Genomic DNA, 16020 nt, shown 5'->3' on the forward strand with positions numbered 1-16020 from the left:
AATATAGAACGAAAATTAATTGAAAGAGAGAGTTTCACAGTTTGAAATTTCTTAATACCAAGTGGCGATAAGCAGCATCAAGAACTGTCAAGAAATTTTTAAAAACACGCTTTGAGAAAATTACGTCATTTTAATAAACAACCTCAAGAACCCCTTAAATGACGAACAAGTATTTAAAAACTTCTATAGAAATTTGAAAGATTTGAAAGATTTCACCTTAACTTTCGATTCGTAAGCCACCACCTCATGATATCCTTTACTTGTATAATAAAATATGTAATTTTAAACTGTGGCGTTTTGAGGGAATCCAATAAATCGTGGCCCATAGTACGTTGCATTGAATTGTAAAATGTTGCCATTGTGTTGGCCATTTTTTGCATTGTGTTTCTGCTGCTTGCTAGTTACGGCTTGGCTTTCTTCCGTGCCGTGCGTTTTACGCGCTTGACATGCCGCGTTAAAATCTCCACTGACCGGAAACTAATTTGAAAATGTTATTCATTATGCATACCACTCGCACTCTCCCGCACTTCCTCCATCGCGCTGCAATCCTGGCTGCTCCTGCTGCTGCTGCACTTTTTACTTTTTCAACAACGCGCAGTTTGTTGCAGTTTCTGAATTTGCAAGGGTAAGGGTAAGGATGGGGTCGAGAACGACGACAGGAACTAAAGTGTATGAGTGAGAGTAGAGTTAAGTAAAAAAGTTTCGCATGCACTGCACGAAACCGACACACACCGATTCCAGCATAGTATCTCTCTATCTATATGGCCATTCGAGTTTTAACGAGATTGTTGTTAAAGCTGATGGTTGAAAGCTGTGGCCGCAGTTTACTTAAGTAGTTTACCAAATGGAAATTAAGTAGTTTTCATTAGATGGCAGGCAAGTGCAGTCTGTTCGGGACAGAGATTATTGCACTCAAAAGGACGAGCTGCTCTCGCTACCCATTCATCGCTGATGGATGGCAGATTTTGCTGAGATTAACACATACAAGGACCCGTGTGCTACTTATTTTACACCAGATATGTGTTCACATTTACCAAATCAGCATTTCTCGTAGTTAAGTAATTGGTTTATGTTGGGGTGCTGCCAATTCTGAGAAGGTACTTATTTTGAAAAGTGCGCAGCGATGTGGAAAAGTGAAATACATATGCAATCGAGTCAAATTTAAATCATTTTCTTTGGCAGAATAACTTTTCATACTTACCTTGTATTAAGCAAGCTGCAAAGTGAAGAAGAAAGTTAGGTGTGTTTTAAGTTTTCTGGATAAATACTTCACAGCTGCTACATTTTCATAGAATTGTGTGGCGAATTGAGCCGATATTTGTACTGATGTTGCACTGTTTCTGAAAGAACAAAAAGCATTCAGGACATTGCATTCCTTACCATTCAGCAGCCACGCTAGCATGTTCCTGTAAGCGCTGCTGTAAAGAATAAGATTTAAAGGTAAAGCTTAGTATTTCCTTTTTGTATTGGAACAACTTTATGCTTTTGTGCATTATTTCAAGTCTAGTAGGTAAAGGAACTAAGCCTAACCTTACGAATCCTAAGCGTTTCGGTAAGCCCTAAAAAGATATATTTTATTCTTAAGAAATTCTCCCTCAAAAAGGATTCCAGCCCCGTTCAGCCCTATTTTACATAGAAAATACATAAAATACATCTTTAATTTCACTTCAGAGAGATTTTTCTAAAACACAAACCTTTTCATAATGGCGTCAATGGCGACAATTTAATTTCATTTTAAAAATTTTAAACACAATGTGCATAGAAAGTTTTCTGCATTAAAATCTGAACTTTTAAAATGTATTTTCCCAAATTTTGAATTTTTTAATTATTATTTTCACTAATTTATTATTTTTAACGCTTTTGTTTCATGATGAAACATATTCAAAATATATTATTTTGTTAAAAACTAATGGCACATTTCATGCTTGAACTATGAAGAGCAAGAGGAAACCACCCACCTTTGTAGGAAGCACATGATTATGACCAACGGCCTCTGTGTGGGTTTGGCCTCAGAAGGACTTCTTCTTCTTTTTTCAGTGTATTTTGTCGTGCCGCTTATAAAGTTTATGCTCCAACTTTTATACGCCGACAAACAGCTGCTGGCTAATGCCACATAACGGTGCCATTTCTTTTTCCTTATCGCGCCCACTCAACCGTAGCGCCTAGCGACGCCTCCCTAGCCTCCCCCCTATGCTAAAACCGAATTTAAATGCGTACAAAATGTCAGTCTAAACTAAGTTCTATAGCACTAGCGGAGCCCAACAACCACCTGGCAAATGGCAAATGTTTATCTGTGCTCCATGCCGACGACGACTTGATTTTAATTAGACGCCTTTTGAGAGAGCGTCAAAGTGAGAGCAGAAGCTAAAGTAGAAGCTAAAGTAAAAGCAGCTTAAACTAAACAAACAACATAAATAATAGGACGACAAATTAAGTTGCCGTCGCCGAAAGTAAAACAACGGAACACCAACTTGCACGGAATTGAGGGAAAATGCAAGACAAACGCTGCAGGGACTTGAGCAGATATCCGTGGAAACAATGACAGTCGAGGAGGCAGATAAACGGACGGATAGACAGACAAGTGGACGACGAGATAAAACGCAAGGCGTGTTGAGCTTTAGAGACAAAAGTCAGTCTAGAGCATGGCTTATTTATATATGCATATATGTATTTGTATACATACAAGTATATATACAAGGAAGTCTGATAAAAAAAAAAGGCATGCGTACGAAAATGGCACCCACAAGAGTTTCCGGCAGACAACGTCCGCTATAACAACTCTTTTTAGCCCAAGCACCTATCTATATACACACACACACACACACACACACACAGACATATCTACACTTAGAAAAAAGGCAAGCGTTTCTGTTATACAAACAACTACAAACAGGATCAATAGCTAATCTTGTAAACTGTTGGTATATTTTATGCGATTTATCGTAATAAAGCACAGAGTAAAAAAGGAAAGGATAATGAACACTGAATAAAGACTTTGTAGTACAATGTGGTCTTAGCCAAGCACAGGATGATCTCTCCTTCTTAGAGTATATTATTTGCATTTAGCTTTTTCAAATTATTACGTTCGTCTAAATCGATTCATTTTTATTTTTATATGTCGTCTCTTATTTCCCAAAACTAAAATCTAATGGAGCAGGTTTGGGAGTTTTTAGAGCAAGAGAAATGGCTATGAATAACTGAAATTATAAATTAATTGCTATTAGACAGTGGCATAAATGCCCAAGGGTGTTAAATTCATTTGCACTTATAACTTATATTAGTTTGTTTTCAAATTGTATATATGTATGATGTCAAAGGATCTTTTTTGTTTTTTTTTTTCTTTATATACTTAGCTTTTGAATTGGTCATATAGCAGAAATGGGCGTCCGCCCCTATATACATTAATTTAATTTGGAAGCGTTTCCTATTTTCCGAGCTGAATTCTAATTATATTATATTATTAGAAATTATAAGTGCCCTAAGTGTTACATTTATTTATACATATACGAGTACATAACTAAATTAATTTTAAAGTTAACTTTCAAGTTGTACGTAGACTTTTGTCAAAGAATAATTTTTGATATTTTGCTGATATACTTAGCTTTTGAATTGGTCATATATCAGAAATGCGGTCCGTCCCTATATATACATTTTCAATGATAAATAAATACGTATTCGTGTTTATAACACTCTCGTGTGAGAACCATTTGTGAATTCTACACAACTGTGACTTCAGGAAGTACTCAAGTAATAAAAACTACGTTAACCCATTTAATCCAAAATAGTATAACAACAGTCGAGAAATTGCCGTTCCATTTTCCCTAAGTGTATATATATATATATGTATATGTACTTTTCTTCATGCAGAATATAGTTCGCCCAACACATTAGCGCATGGGCGTCCTTTTTGTTAATGGCGGTATCGTCAACATTTTTGTCATACGCACATTAAAAGTCAAGGACGAATTTCATGTTGCATGTTTACTCATGCACACGCACACACACCAACACACCCAGGCCCCCAACAAAAACACACACACACACAGAGAGAGAATAACAACAACAGCCAGTTCGAGCAACTACAGTGGCAACCTAGTAGCATTAATTAATGAAACTCATTTAAAGGCCGGGCAGGCAGCCAGCGCGCGAAAGGCGTTACAACATACTCGTACGTTCGCAATTCCTAGACAGACAGTACGAGTAACGCTCCCTTTGACCTGCCACAACGCGTCGAAAAGTTGGTCATACATTAGCCTAGGCTCTACGACTGCCGCTGCTGATGCTGCTGGTGGTGGTACTGATGGTTAGCTGGTCCAGTAGCGCCTTTCTAGTACCAAAGCCAGCAGCTGTGTGCACCAATGCGCCAATTATCGTTTGGCTTGTGCCCAAGCAAGCCGATGCTGAACCCACCCGAAGCGGCCGAAGTGCAGAACGATACGGTGAGAGAGCAAAATTCACGAGAGAGTAAAAATGAGAGTAGGTGAGAGCAAGGACGAACCCCAGAGCTTTTCTGAGCGTAAGAAGGGGTGGCTGTGGTAAAGTTTTGCTCAAATATTTCGAAAATATCTCGAAAGGGGTAACTAAGCAGTGTATGTAACAAAGTTTTGATTAAACTGCTTACTAAAGCAGTTGTGTGGTGCGCGTTCAAGCTGAAACCGTTATACAGTCGCTACGATATTTGTTATACTGTGAATGTGAAGGAAGAAATGTGAGATGAGGACGAGTTCATTAGAACAGGCAGCCTAGATATGATCGATCAAAACAGTTTAATGTTTATTACCAAATTTGTTGTTTATTAGTCCCTACAACGCCCTGCCAAATGCAGAACTTGTAACAAGCTGTCACACAAATTTGGCATTAATTTCTGTAAATTCTAGATTCCAAGAACGATTGGGAAAAAAAATTAGATAATTTTCCATATTTCAATTGATCAAAATCTCACTAAATGAACTGCTTTCAATAAAAAAACTTTGTGTTCATTTGCAAACTATTTAAATGCTTATGGTAGTCTGAAGATGTCCGGCATGCCATTCCGTCCATTTCTCTTAATTGGCATAAAGGAATATTATAGTCGGAATGTATTCTTCCGCAAATAGATGTGTTGTATTGAATGTTTGTCTTTTATAGCTATTCTTAAGAAGCTGGCATAAATAAATTATATTCGCTATAAATGTATATTCAAGGTACAAGGACTTGCGCGAACACTGTCATACCTTATACTTATGTATTTTATAGCCAGTTTGTGCAGTAGTTATCCGGATATCCTGTTGGCATAAAAAGTCAAGACAAAAACCACATAAGTTATGTCCAAAAAGTTGAAAATTTAAGAGCACAAACCTATTATTTGCTATAAATGTATAAGCAAGGTATTTGCGCGAGTACTCTGTTATACCATATAGTTGTGTATTTTAAAGCAAGCTTGTACATCAGTTATCCGGATAAGCTGTTCCTATAGCAATTTTTAGAAAAATGTGAAACATGTTAGACCTCTGATATAAGTGTTATTTGTTATAAATGTATAAACAAGGTTAAGGCCTGCGCGAATACTCTGTTATATAGTATACTTAAGTATTTTATTGCAAGCTTGTATGGATATCCTGTTCGCATAGAAAGTCGAAACAGAAAACACGCTGAATATATTGTCTCCAGAGGGCGCATATAAGTATATACCACAATGTGGAAAATTTAAGAGCTCTGATATACATAACTATTATTTGCTATAAATGTATAAACAAGGTTTGGACCTGCGCGAATACTCTGTTATACTTCAGTTTTTTATAGCAAGCTTGTATGGATATCCTGTTCGCATAGAAAGTCGAAACAGAAAACACGCTGAATATATTGTCTCCAGAGGGCGCATATAAGTATATACCACAATGTGGAAAATTTAAGAGCTCTGATATACATAACTATTATTTGCTATAAATGTATAAACAAGGTTAAGGCCTGCGCGAATACTCTGTTATATAGTATACTTAAGTATTTTATTGCAAGCTTGTGCTGTTATATGGATATTCCCTCCGCATAGAAAGTCGAGACAGAAACCACGCTGAATATATTGTCTCCAGAGGGCGCATTTAAGTTTATACCAAAATGTGGAAAATTTAAGAGCATATATCATTCCTCAAGGACACTTAAACAAGCAGAGCAGCCAGCAGAAACCACAACATACATACATGCACAAATAAATATTCATGCACAATATAGCTGGGCCTAATTGTCCTCAAAATCCCTGAGGCACAGTTGAAAGGAAGGCGCAACAAATAATTTGCACCATTTTGGTGCTCTTTGACACGCAATCTCTCTTGCAGGACAGCACACCTGTATGAATTCGACGTATCACTCGTGACTTGTGTGCTGGCGAGGACATGCGCAGGACCTGTAGCTGCTTCTGCTGCCAGGACTAGGCCAACGCAAAGCCAGCGACCTGGTAGCCAAGCGACCGACCGAAATAGCGAAATACCTCACGAACAAACGACAAAACGACAGATAGACAGATAGCCCGACGGAGGATTTAACAACACGACAACGCGACGTTTACATGCAACAGCCTTTTCCGTTGTCGTCGTCCTCTTTGTGCAACCCCCAGCCCCCCACTAGCTGTCCCACCCCGTCAACATTGTTATAGAACATCCTGTAGCATGCCCGACACCTGCTGCAGCTGCTGCATTTCCAAGTAAACAATATTTATTTAGAATAACGAGCGCAAAACGGAAACGCCACGAAAACAGACACAAAAACAAACAACCAAACAAACAAGTTGCTGTGACAACCATTAACCATAACAAGCTAAAGCTGAAAATTTTCACCGACTCTAAAGTCGAGCGATTTAAGCTTAAATTTAATTTCAATTTATTAAACAAAAGAATTCAAAATGCAATTGAAATATTTGCGCACCTTGCTGGAGGGACAGGTAGGACTCCTCGCAGCACAACCTCAAAGGAGACTGCTCCTTAATTAAATTGTACCTTCTGCAGGAGCAAATGCAGCGCATAGCAGGCCTAGCCTGGTCGCCCAATCAACAGAAATTGGCAATCGCCACTGCGGACCGTCATATCCTTCTCTACGACGATGCTGGCGAACGTCGTGACAAGTTCTCAACGAAGCCCGCAAATCCAGCCAATGGCAAAAGCTCTTATGTCATCCGGGGTATCGCCTTCAGCCCCGACTCCACCAAACTGGCGGTGGGACAAAGCGACAGCATTGTCTACGTTTACAAGCTGGGGGAGACGTGGAACGATAAGAAAGTCATTTGCAATAAATTTCCGCAGGCGAATGCGGTGACAGCATTGATTTGGCTATCGACAGGTGCCATCATAGCGGGTGAGTGTGAAGCTGTTCAGCTGTTCAGCTGTGGGGCTGTGGAGCTGGGGAGGCCATTAAGGGACGCCTTCATGCGTGCCGTTTATGTGTCGCAAGTTCATGAGTATGCTGTGGTTCCTCCTTTATCCTTTATGTGCCTTCCGCTTAATGGTGCGCAATAAACACACAACAACCGGCGTTTATCTCCCAATCCTTTAATTTAGGGCTCGACGATGGAAAGGTGCGTGCTCTCCACTGCAAAAGCAACAAAACCCAGAGCCTCTACAGTGGAGACAGCATTTGTATCTCCCTGACTGCCAATACCAAGGGCAATGGGTTTCTTTCTGGCCACAACGATGGCACCATTATACGCTACTTTGTCACAGACGAGGCAAGTGAGTCCTTTGGCCGCATCGTACAGCATCCTGTGCCGCCTTTTGCGCTAGCCTGGCCTCAAGGCGGCTTCTGTGTGGGCGGCTGTGATCAGCGCATTGTCTTCTACGACAGCATGGTGAGTTAAATCACTCAGCCCCATCGTCATTTGTAGATAAGGAAATCACTGTCTAGAAAGCACGCATAAAGCATTTGCAAGGATTATCTTCATTGCCTAACTAATTTACACACATCATTCAAGTTGGTTGAATAGATTTGGGATGCACATTATAATTTTCACACAAATTTCTTATTTTTTACATTATAATATAATGTTATTCCAATTTTATTCACAACTGATTGGAGTATAGTTATATTAATGTCTGATGATCTATTTGGAGACAAAGAAGACAAGGGAAGATGTTTCGAAAGAATTGATAGAAATCGTCAAAGGTTCTTCCATGAAAAATCCACCCGATATCATTGAGGAATGTTTCTAAAAAACCTGACTCTTGTATAGACCTCGTGATAGAGCTGAGTTGTTCATATTATTATTGAATTTTAACTATATTTTGTAAAAATGGAAGGTAGTTTTAAAAGAATTGTGAAAAAACACTTTCCTTATATAAACAGTTTTAAATCAACATTAACTTTAAATTTTTTGTCCAGCTTAAAGATCTGTCAAAACTGAGTTGAAAGTGTATTATGTTGTATTATGGCATAGTATTTATTTTATTGGCGAACAAATATTTAGCTATAGCTACGATTACGATGTCTTAAGCAATAGTATTCAATAACAGTTAATAACATTTCAATTCTATATATAGTATATAGGACGAGGCTTAACTTATTTGTATGTACAAATTATGTTTTAAGGTGTTAAGGGTATTGTCAAAACTGAGTTGAAAGTGTATTATGTTGTATTATGGCATAGTATTTATTTTATTGGCGAACAAATATTTAGCTATAGCTACGATTACGATGTCTTAAGCAATAGTATTCAATAACAGTTAATAACATTTCAATTCTATATATAGTATATAGGACGAGGCTTAACTTATTTGTATGTACAAATTATGTTTTAAGGTGTTAAGGGTATTGTTTTTCTAGAGATATCGGACTATCATATCTATATTAAAGAGCTTGGGCTCAAAAAGGGAAGTTCTTATAGGTTGTAAATGTAGGCATTCCAACAGGGTGTGTTGGGGGTGTTGGGGGGAGCTCTGCTAATAAAATTGGCATCTCTATTAATACTGAATCCCCGCACACTGTACGAACAAAAGCTTATAAATCACCTTTCATTGGATTCGGTCCAATAAATCATAATTTAATGTACAGTTTGAAAACAATTCGGCACTCTATGTAACAATTTGGCACTTTATTTGCGCTCCACTGTTTCCAATGCATTGCTGATGCCTGGAAGTGCCTTTGCAGGGTCGTCAGCTGCGCAGCTTCGACTACACCCGCACTGAGGGGGAACGCGAGTTCACGGTGGCTGCGTGCAGTCCCAATGGGCAGGCCGTGGCCTTTGGCAGCTTCGATCGCATACGCGTCTTTGCCTGGAGTCCTCGCTTAGCAGCCTGGAGCGAGAGCGCCAGCAAGGAGATAAGCTGCCTGTACACAGTTACGGCATTGCTTTGGCGGCGCGATGGAGCTCGCCTGGCCATTGGTTCCGTCACCGGTGCCGTTGTGCTTTTCGAGTCTGTGCTGAAGCGTACGATATGGCAGGACAAATTCGAGCTGATCTTTGTGGCACCCAGTCAGCTGCTGGTGCGTTCGCTACAGGAGCCCACGGAACAATTGATCATTGAGTCCCAGTTGGGTTTGGAGATCGACGATGTGCGCATCATGGGGAAGGACAATTATCTGGTGGCACGCACCGAGGAGTCACTGATATTGTGCGATCTGACACGGAATCTAGTTAGCGAAGTGCCTTGGACGGCATCGGGCCGTCATGAGCGCTTCTACTTCGAAAATCCTACGGTGTGCTTGATCTTCAATGTTGGGGAACTCAGTCTGGTGGAGTATGGAGACAACCATATATTGGGCTCTGTGCGCACTGAGTTCGTTAATCCGCATGTGATATCCGTGCGTCTCAACGAGCGCGGCAATGGGCGCGATAACAAGAAGCTTGCCTTCCTCCTGGATGCCAAGACAATATGTGTGGTCGACTTGATTAGTCAGGTGGTAATTGGACAGGTCAATCATGAGACCAAAATCGATTGGATCGAGCTAAGTGAGACGTCGCACAAGTTGCTGTATCGCGACAAGAAGCTTCGACTCGTGCTCATCGACAACTACACTGGCAAGAAGCAGACTCTACTCAACAATATCTCATTCGTCCAGTGGGTGCCGCAGAGCGATGTGGTGGTGGCCCAAAGCAATAGCAATTTGGCCATTTGGTACAACATAGATCTGCCGGAGCACGTGACTATGCAGAGCATCCGCGGCGAGGTTATCGAGGTGCTGCGTGATAGTGTAAGGCACTGTTTGACAGGATTATCTTATCTGTTTTCTTATCGCATATGTTTTTACTTCCTAGGGTCGCACCGTGGTGCGCACACAGGACGGACCTAGTGAGCACACTTATCAGCTGGACGAGGGTCTTGTTGAGTTCGGTACTGCCGTCAACGATAGCGATTTCGGACGGGCTGTGCACTTTCTTGAATCGCTCGGCGATAAACCCGCTGCCAAGGCGATGTGGCATAATCTGGCCATTATATCCATGGAGGATGGCAATCTGCGTGTGGCTCAACGCTGCTATGCTGCCTTGGGCAATGTATCCAAGGCCTTTTATCTGGCTGAGATGATACAGCTGGCGGATAAGTATGAGGAAGAAACGGGATCGCCGGGCATTCTCTGTCCAGAAGTACGCGCAAAGCTAGCATTGCTTAGCTCCGATCTACGTTCCGCAGAGCGGATTTACTTGGAGCAGGGTGACATTGAGGCGGCACTGGAAATGTACAAGCAGCTACGGATGTGGGACGAGGCCGTGAACTTGGCCGAAAAGCGAGGCTACGCTAAATTGGTGCAGCTCAAGCAAGAGCACATGGACTTTCTCATGGGTACCAACCAAGAGGAGAAGGCTGGACAGGTGCTGGAGGATCAGGGTGAGGTCGAGAAGGCAATGAATTTGTTTCTGAAGGCCAAAAAGCCTGCACGAGCAGCACGTCTTGCCCTTAAAGTTCCCCATCTTTTGGATGATCAGCCGCTCATGCTGAAGGTCACTGAGGGTCTTGTGAATTGCGAACTCTACGAAATGGCCGGTGATATTGCCCAAAAATTGGATCGTCCCGAAGCTGCGCTGGCCTTGTATCGCAAAGGTGGAGCCTACGCCAGAGCACTGGATCTGGCTCGTCAAGTCTCCCCAGATGAAGTTACTATGCTGGAGGAGGAATGGGGCGACTGGCTGGTGGGTCGAAAGCAGCTTGACGCATCCATTAATCATTATATCGAGGCGGGTGCCACACAGAAGGCGTTAGATGCAGCTGTGGGTGCAAAACAATGGCGCAAAGCTGTACAGATTGCAAAAGTTTTGGATGAGCCCGAAGAGATACAACGCTATGCCTTAGATTTATCGAAGCACCTGGCCTTTGCAGGTGACTTAGAGGGTGCCGAGGATTTGCTGGTGCGCGCTAATCTCTTCAAAGATGCCATTGAGCTGCTGAATCGTCATGGCAAATGGGAACGAGCCTACTCCATAGGCGAGAAATACCTGAAAGCCGAGGAAATGCGTAATCTTTTCGTCAACCTAGCTGCTAGCCTGGAGGAGCAAGGCAAGTATCGAGATGCTGAGAAGGTTCTAATCGCGGTCAATGAGCCCGATCTGGCTATATCCATGTACAAGCGGCGAGAGCTCTACGACTCCATGATACGTTTAGTCGAGCGCTATCACAAGGACCTGCTGGACAGCACTCATTTGCATCTGGCACGTCAGTTGGAGTCGCGCGGAAAATTCAAGAATGCCGAACTACATTTCCTACACTCTGGAGATTGGAAGTCGGCCGTGCATATGTACTGCTCGTCGGGTCGTTGGGAGGATGGGTATCGTGTCGCCAAGCAGAAAGGCACCGAGGGCGCTAGCCATCAAGTGGCCTACATGTGGGCGAAATCCATGCCAGTGGAGAGCGCGGTGCGGCTTCTGACAAAGCTGGAATTACTGGACACGGCTGTGGGCTTCGCCTGTGACTCGGGACAATTCGACTTTGCCATGGATTTGTGTCGCCTCGCCGGCAAGTCAACGGATGAGGTGCATCTGAAGATTGCCATGTCTCTGGAGGATGAGGGCAAGTTCGATCAGGCCGAGGAGGAATTTCTGAAAGCACACAAACCCAAGGAGGCCATTCTTATGTACACACATGCCGGCGACTGGAAATCGGCCCTCAATGTGGCCGAATCACATCTGCCAGAGGCTGTTAGCGAGGTGCTCATTGGTCAAGCGTCAGCGGCGCTGGAGACACGAAACTATAAGGACTACGAGGCACTACTGTTGCGGGCTCAGCGACCCGATCTCATTATTGACTATTATAAAAAGGAATCGCTGTTTGAAGATGCTCTACGAATTGCCGAGGAACATTATCCTGCTGCTATGAACGATCTCAAGCGCTTGCAGGCTCATGAGCAGCGACGCAGTGATGGCTCCAGCGGAAATTCCCGCACAGACGACTCACGAGCCTACCTACAGAAAGCGGCCGAGTTTGCGAAGCGCGAGGACTTCCGCAAAGCAGCAGAATGTTTGATGCAAATTGATGAATCCAATGCCGAGGATGCACCAACGGTGGAACGGGCTTTACTTCGGGCCGCCGAGATATGCAATCAGTTTCTGGAGGGCAAGGATGCTAGTGAGGTGGCTGTAGCACTAGGACCGCGCCTTATTCAAATCAAGCAGGTCGGACCAGCTGCTCAACTATATTTGGCGGCCGATATGCCCAAAGAGGCCGTCGACGTGTTTATAAATGCCGAGCAGTGGTCGAAGGCGCGACGTCTCGCCAAGGAGATCGACCCCGAGCTGCTCACCTATGTGGAGCAGCAGCAAAAAATGCGTCTCAAGAATGAGGGTAATCTGGATTTGTTGGCGGACATCGATATAATTAGCGCCTTGGACTTGCTGGCGGAGCAGGGCCAGTGGCAGCGCTGTCTGGAGAAGGCCCAGCAACTGAATGCATCCGTTCTGCAGAAATATGTCGCTCTATATGCCGCACAGCTCATACGTGACGGTAACTGCATCAGTGCTCTGAAACTCTATTTGAGCTATGGAGCGCCGCCCATAGAGGCACATTTCAACATCTACTTGCGCATAGCCCTGGACTGTTTCGCGTTGCGCGAGGAACAAGCGGCGGATGATGTTTGGCGGCAATTGCGTGACTTTCTGTACAAACTTCTGCAATCTTTGCAAGCTTCGGAACATGCCCAGGCCGCGTTCATTGGCAATGCCAGCCGATATCTGCTCATTGCCCATTACTATGCCACACGGGCTGCTTGTCGGCCGGTTCCATCGCTTCAACCGGTGGCTGTGCGTCTTTCCATTGCCTTGCTGCGCCACACGGATGTGTTGCCTGTGGACAAAGGCTACTATGAGGCTGGAATGGACTTGCGACAGGCGGGCCGGGAGCCAGAGGCTTTTGTCATCCTCAACCATTATCTGGATGTCTGCGATGCTATCGAGGAGGGCTCAGGCAATCTGGTCGATCACAGCGATCTGACTGCAACAGATTTTCCCAGCTCTGTGCCGCTGCCCGAAGATATACATCTGAAGAACAGCACGGATCTGCATGAGGAGGTGCGTGAATGGGTGCTGGCCGTCAGCATGGATCAGCAGGTGGATCAGGTGCTCCCCACCGATGATCGGGGCCTTTACGAATCTACCTTGGCGCCCAACGACACAGCCTGCCTGCTCAGCGGCTATCCGGTACGTGGACGCCAGCCGGTAACGTTCAAAGCCTCATCCAGCATGGTTAATCGCGATGTGTGGAGCAAATTCTCGGTGGCTGTGAAAATGGCGCCGACCAGCGGCGTTGCCGATGTCATTAGCTTTACGGAAAAGTGGCACGGCGCGGCCAATTATGTGATGCACTAAGACGAAACGAAATTGTGTTCCTTTCTTGCATCTCAAATGTAATGCTTGGTATATAATTAACCATTAATAACTGGTTGATAAATTAGTAGGATTGTGTAAAGATCGAAAACATAATGCATACACAAGAACATATACAAATTTGAAGAAATTAATTTACATATCTCTAAGCTTGACTGTAGGGCACCGTCTCGTGCCGATGATTACAAAAATAGATGAAATAACGGCCCACTATTCATATTTTAACTTTTCCGTTGGGGTTGCAAAGTAGCCCCAAATTTCAGTGTATGGTGTTGAAGAGATCGCCGGCAGAGGGTAGGGGTGCCAATCCGCCGGTTACGTCCGGCAATTGAGTTAAATCTGGCAAGTTGGATAAATGATCGTGTATTTCCTTTTGAAGGCCCAACATCTTTGCCAGTTTCTTCTTGTGCTCCTGCAATGAATATAAAAGTGTTTGGCAATTAGAGAAACCTTCTTTCTTTCTAACATTTTATCACGCATTGCGTGTGTAATATAGTGAAAAATCGATATAGCGAACACCCTAGTTATGCAAAATGTGTGTACGTAAAATATGTATTGGTTGGTTTTGGGTTTTTTTCATTTTTTTTTTTTCTTTTTATGAAGTGTTTTTAATTTGATTTTGCAAAACGGGAATGTGCTTAAAACATTTGTAAAATCGATTAATAATCACAAGTGCGTCATTTGAATTTGTTCACCATATCGAACATCCAATGTATTTAAACACGTACTTCTAAGCGCTGTTCCGCCTGCGCGAGCAGCTCCTTTTGCTCGGCCTGAAAATCACGCAACATTGACGCCAATTTGGTGCGCTCCTCCAGCTCAGCGGCCAGACGTGAGTTGTAATCGTTTAGCAAATCAACTGCCTCATTAACCTGTATTTTTTTTAAATTCCGAATTAGTTGAATGATATGACACTTATGCTTGCTCCCACTTACTTGCTTGGCCAGTGACTTGGCCTTGTCCTTATCCTCTAACTTGCTTATGCAACTGATTTCCGATATTTCCTGCGGCAATTTGGCGATTCGTTCACGCACCACCGCATCACTTGAAGCCGAATTCTCAATGCTAGCCAGTGCCTTGATGAGCTCCTCGGGCTCCGGTGGCTCACCCAACGGTAAATAGGGTGACTGATGGCCATTTTCTGTGTCTGCCGGTTTCTCCTCGACCACAACAGGCTGATGACTGGTGCGCGAACGTTTCGATTTAGAGTGACGATCCTCATGTTTGCGCTTCTCGCGCTTCTCAGACTTTTCCACTCTGCTGCTACTACTGCTGTTGTTGCCATGCTCCACAGTCGCATCTCCGCCAGCATTTTTGCTACCATTGCTGCTACTATTGCCGGCTGCTGAACCTTCGCGATGCAAGCGTGCCCGATAATCGGCAATGGTTTTCGGGTCATACACCCCGCGTTCCTGCCATATGTTAAGGATGCGACCCAGACTGCCGAGCAGCTTATCCGATTTGCACGTGTCGCCAATGTGCGAGAATACCTTTGGCAGCACATTGCTGTATTCCTTGCCATATTCGGGGCCCTTCTTCTTGCTATTTTGTATGACATCGTTGGCCAGGTACATGAACGTCAGCTTCTTTTGCTCGGGGACTGCGAACACATGCAAATTAAAAGCCGGATACTTGGATGTATTGGACAATTGACTACTCACCGTTCTGCATCTCACGCAGCCAGGTCTGCACTATAGCTGTGTGATGTTTCCGATGGTGGATTAACCACAACGACAAGGTCTGTATGCTCTGCTGGCTGCTGTTCAGCTCGCCCAGCTTCTTGAGCAGCGCGGTCTCGGTGAATGCCGACATGGCAGCTCCAGGTATTGCGAAAATGACAGCTACTTGCAAAATTTGTTATCAGTTTATCCTAACAGAGGAAAATCAATCCACGCTTCACTTCTGCCATGCACGACGAATGGACTTTTGTAATGGAAAACAAAAATAATTGCCCTCTGACAGTCACAGCGAAGGTAAACCGATTGTGGCGCTGCCAGACTGACAAATTGCCTTCGGTATAGCTCTGGCAGCACTTAATACAAATACAAATAAACTAGCGAGACAGGCAGAGTGTAGCAGAGTTGCCATTTTTTTTTTCCTCAAAGCGCTAATTTTGAAACTTAAACTTACTTGCCAGAGCATATAAAAATAAATGTTTTTATGTTTGCTGGCCTTTTTTTCGAAACAGCCTTTTTTTGATGAACACTTTTCACAACAACGGCAAGTTTGAGAAATTTATTGATATAAAAAAT

The 16020-nt window shown here is 43.4% G+C and overlaps 2 protein-coding genes across 2 annotated transcripts; one reads left to right on the forward strand and one right to left on the reverse strand.

Annotated features, from left to right (window-relative positions):
* The first annotated feature begins 6874 nt into the window (after positions 1–6874).
* LOC115622721 (intraflagellar transport protein 172 homolog) lies at positions 6875–13777 on the forward strand. The gene is made up of 5 exons (XM_030516762.1): positions 6875–6913; positions 6978–7323; positions 7527–7813; positions 9109–10152; positions 10217–13777. The coding sequence occupies exons 1-5, from the start codon at positions 6875–6877 to the stop codon at positions 13748–13750; spliced, it is 5250 nt and encodes a 1749-aa protein (XP_030372622.1). The 3' UTR covers positions 13751–13777.
* A 5-nt stretch (positions 13778–13782) lies between these two features.
* Positions 13783–15707, reverse strand: LOC115622722 (regulation of nuclear pre-mRNA domain-containing protein 1B). Its single transcript, XM_030516763.1, has 4 exons — positions 15430–15707; positions 14704–15368; positions 14497–14640; positions 13783–14180 (listed from the first exon to the last, which is right to left on the reverse strand). The coding sequence occupies exons 1-4, from the start codon at positions 15578–15580 to the stop codon at positions 14028–14030; spliced, it is 1113 nt and encodes a 370-aa protein (XP_030372623.1). The 5' UTR covers positions 15581–15707; the 3' UTR covers positions 13783–14027.
* Positions 15708–16020: the final 313 nt, after the last annotated feature.

Source organism: Scaptodrosophila lebanonensis, unplaced genomic scaffold, assembly GCF_003285725.1.
Source record: "Scaptodrosophila lebanonensis strain 11010-0011.00,11010-0021.00 unplaced genomic scaffold, SlebRS2 tig00000043-arrow-pilon, whole genome shotgun sequence".
NCBI lineage: Eukaryota > Metazoa > Arthropoda > Insecta > Diptera > Drosophilidae > Scaptodrosophila > Scaptodrosophila lebanonensis.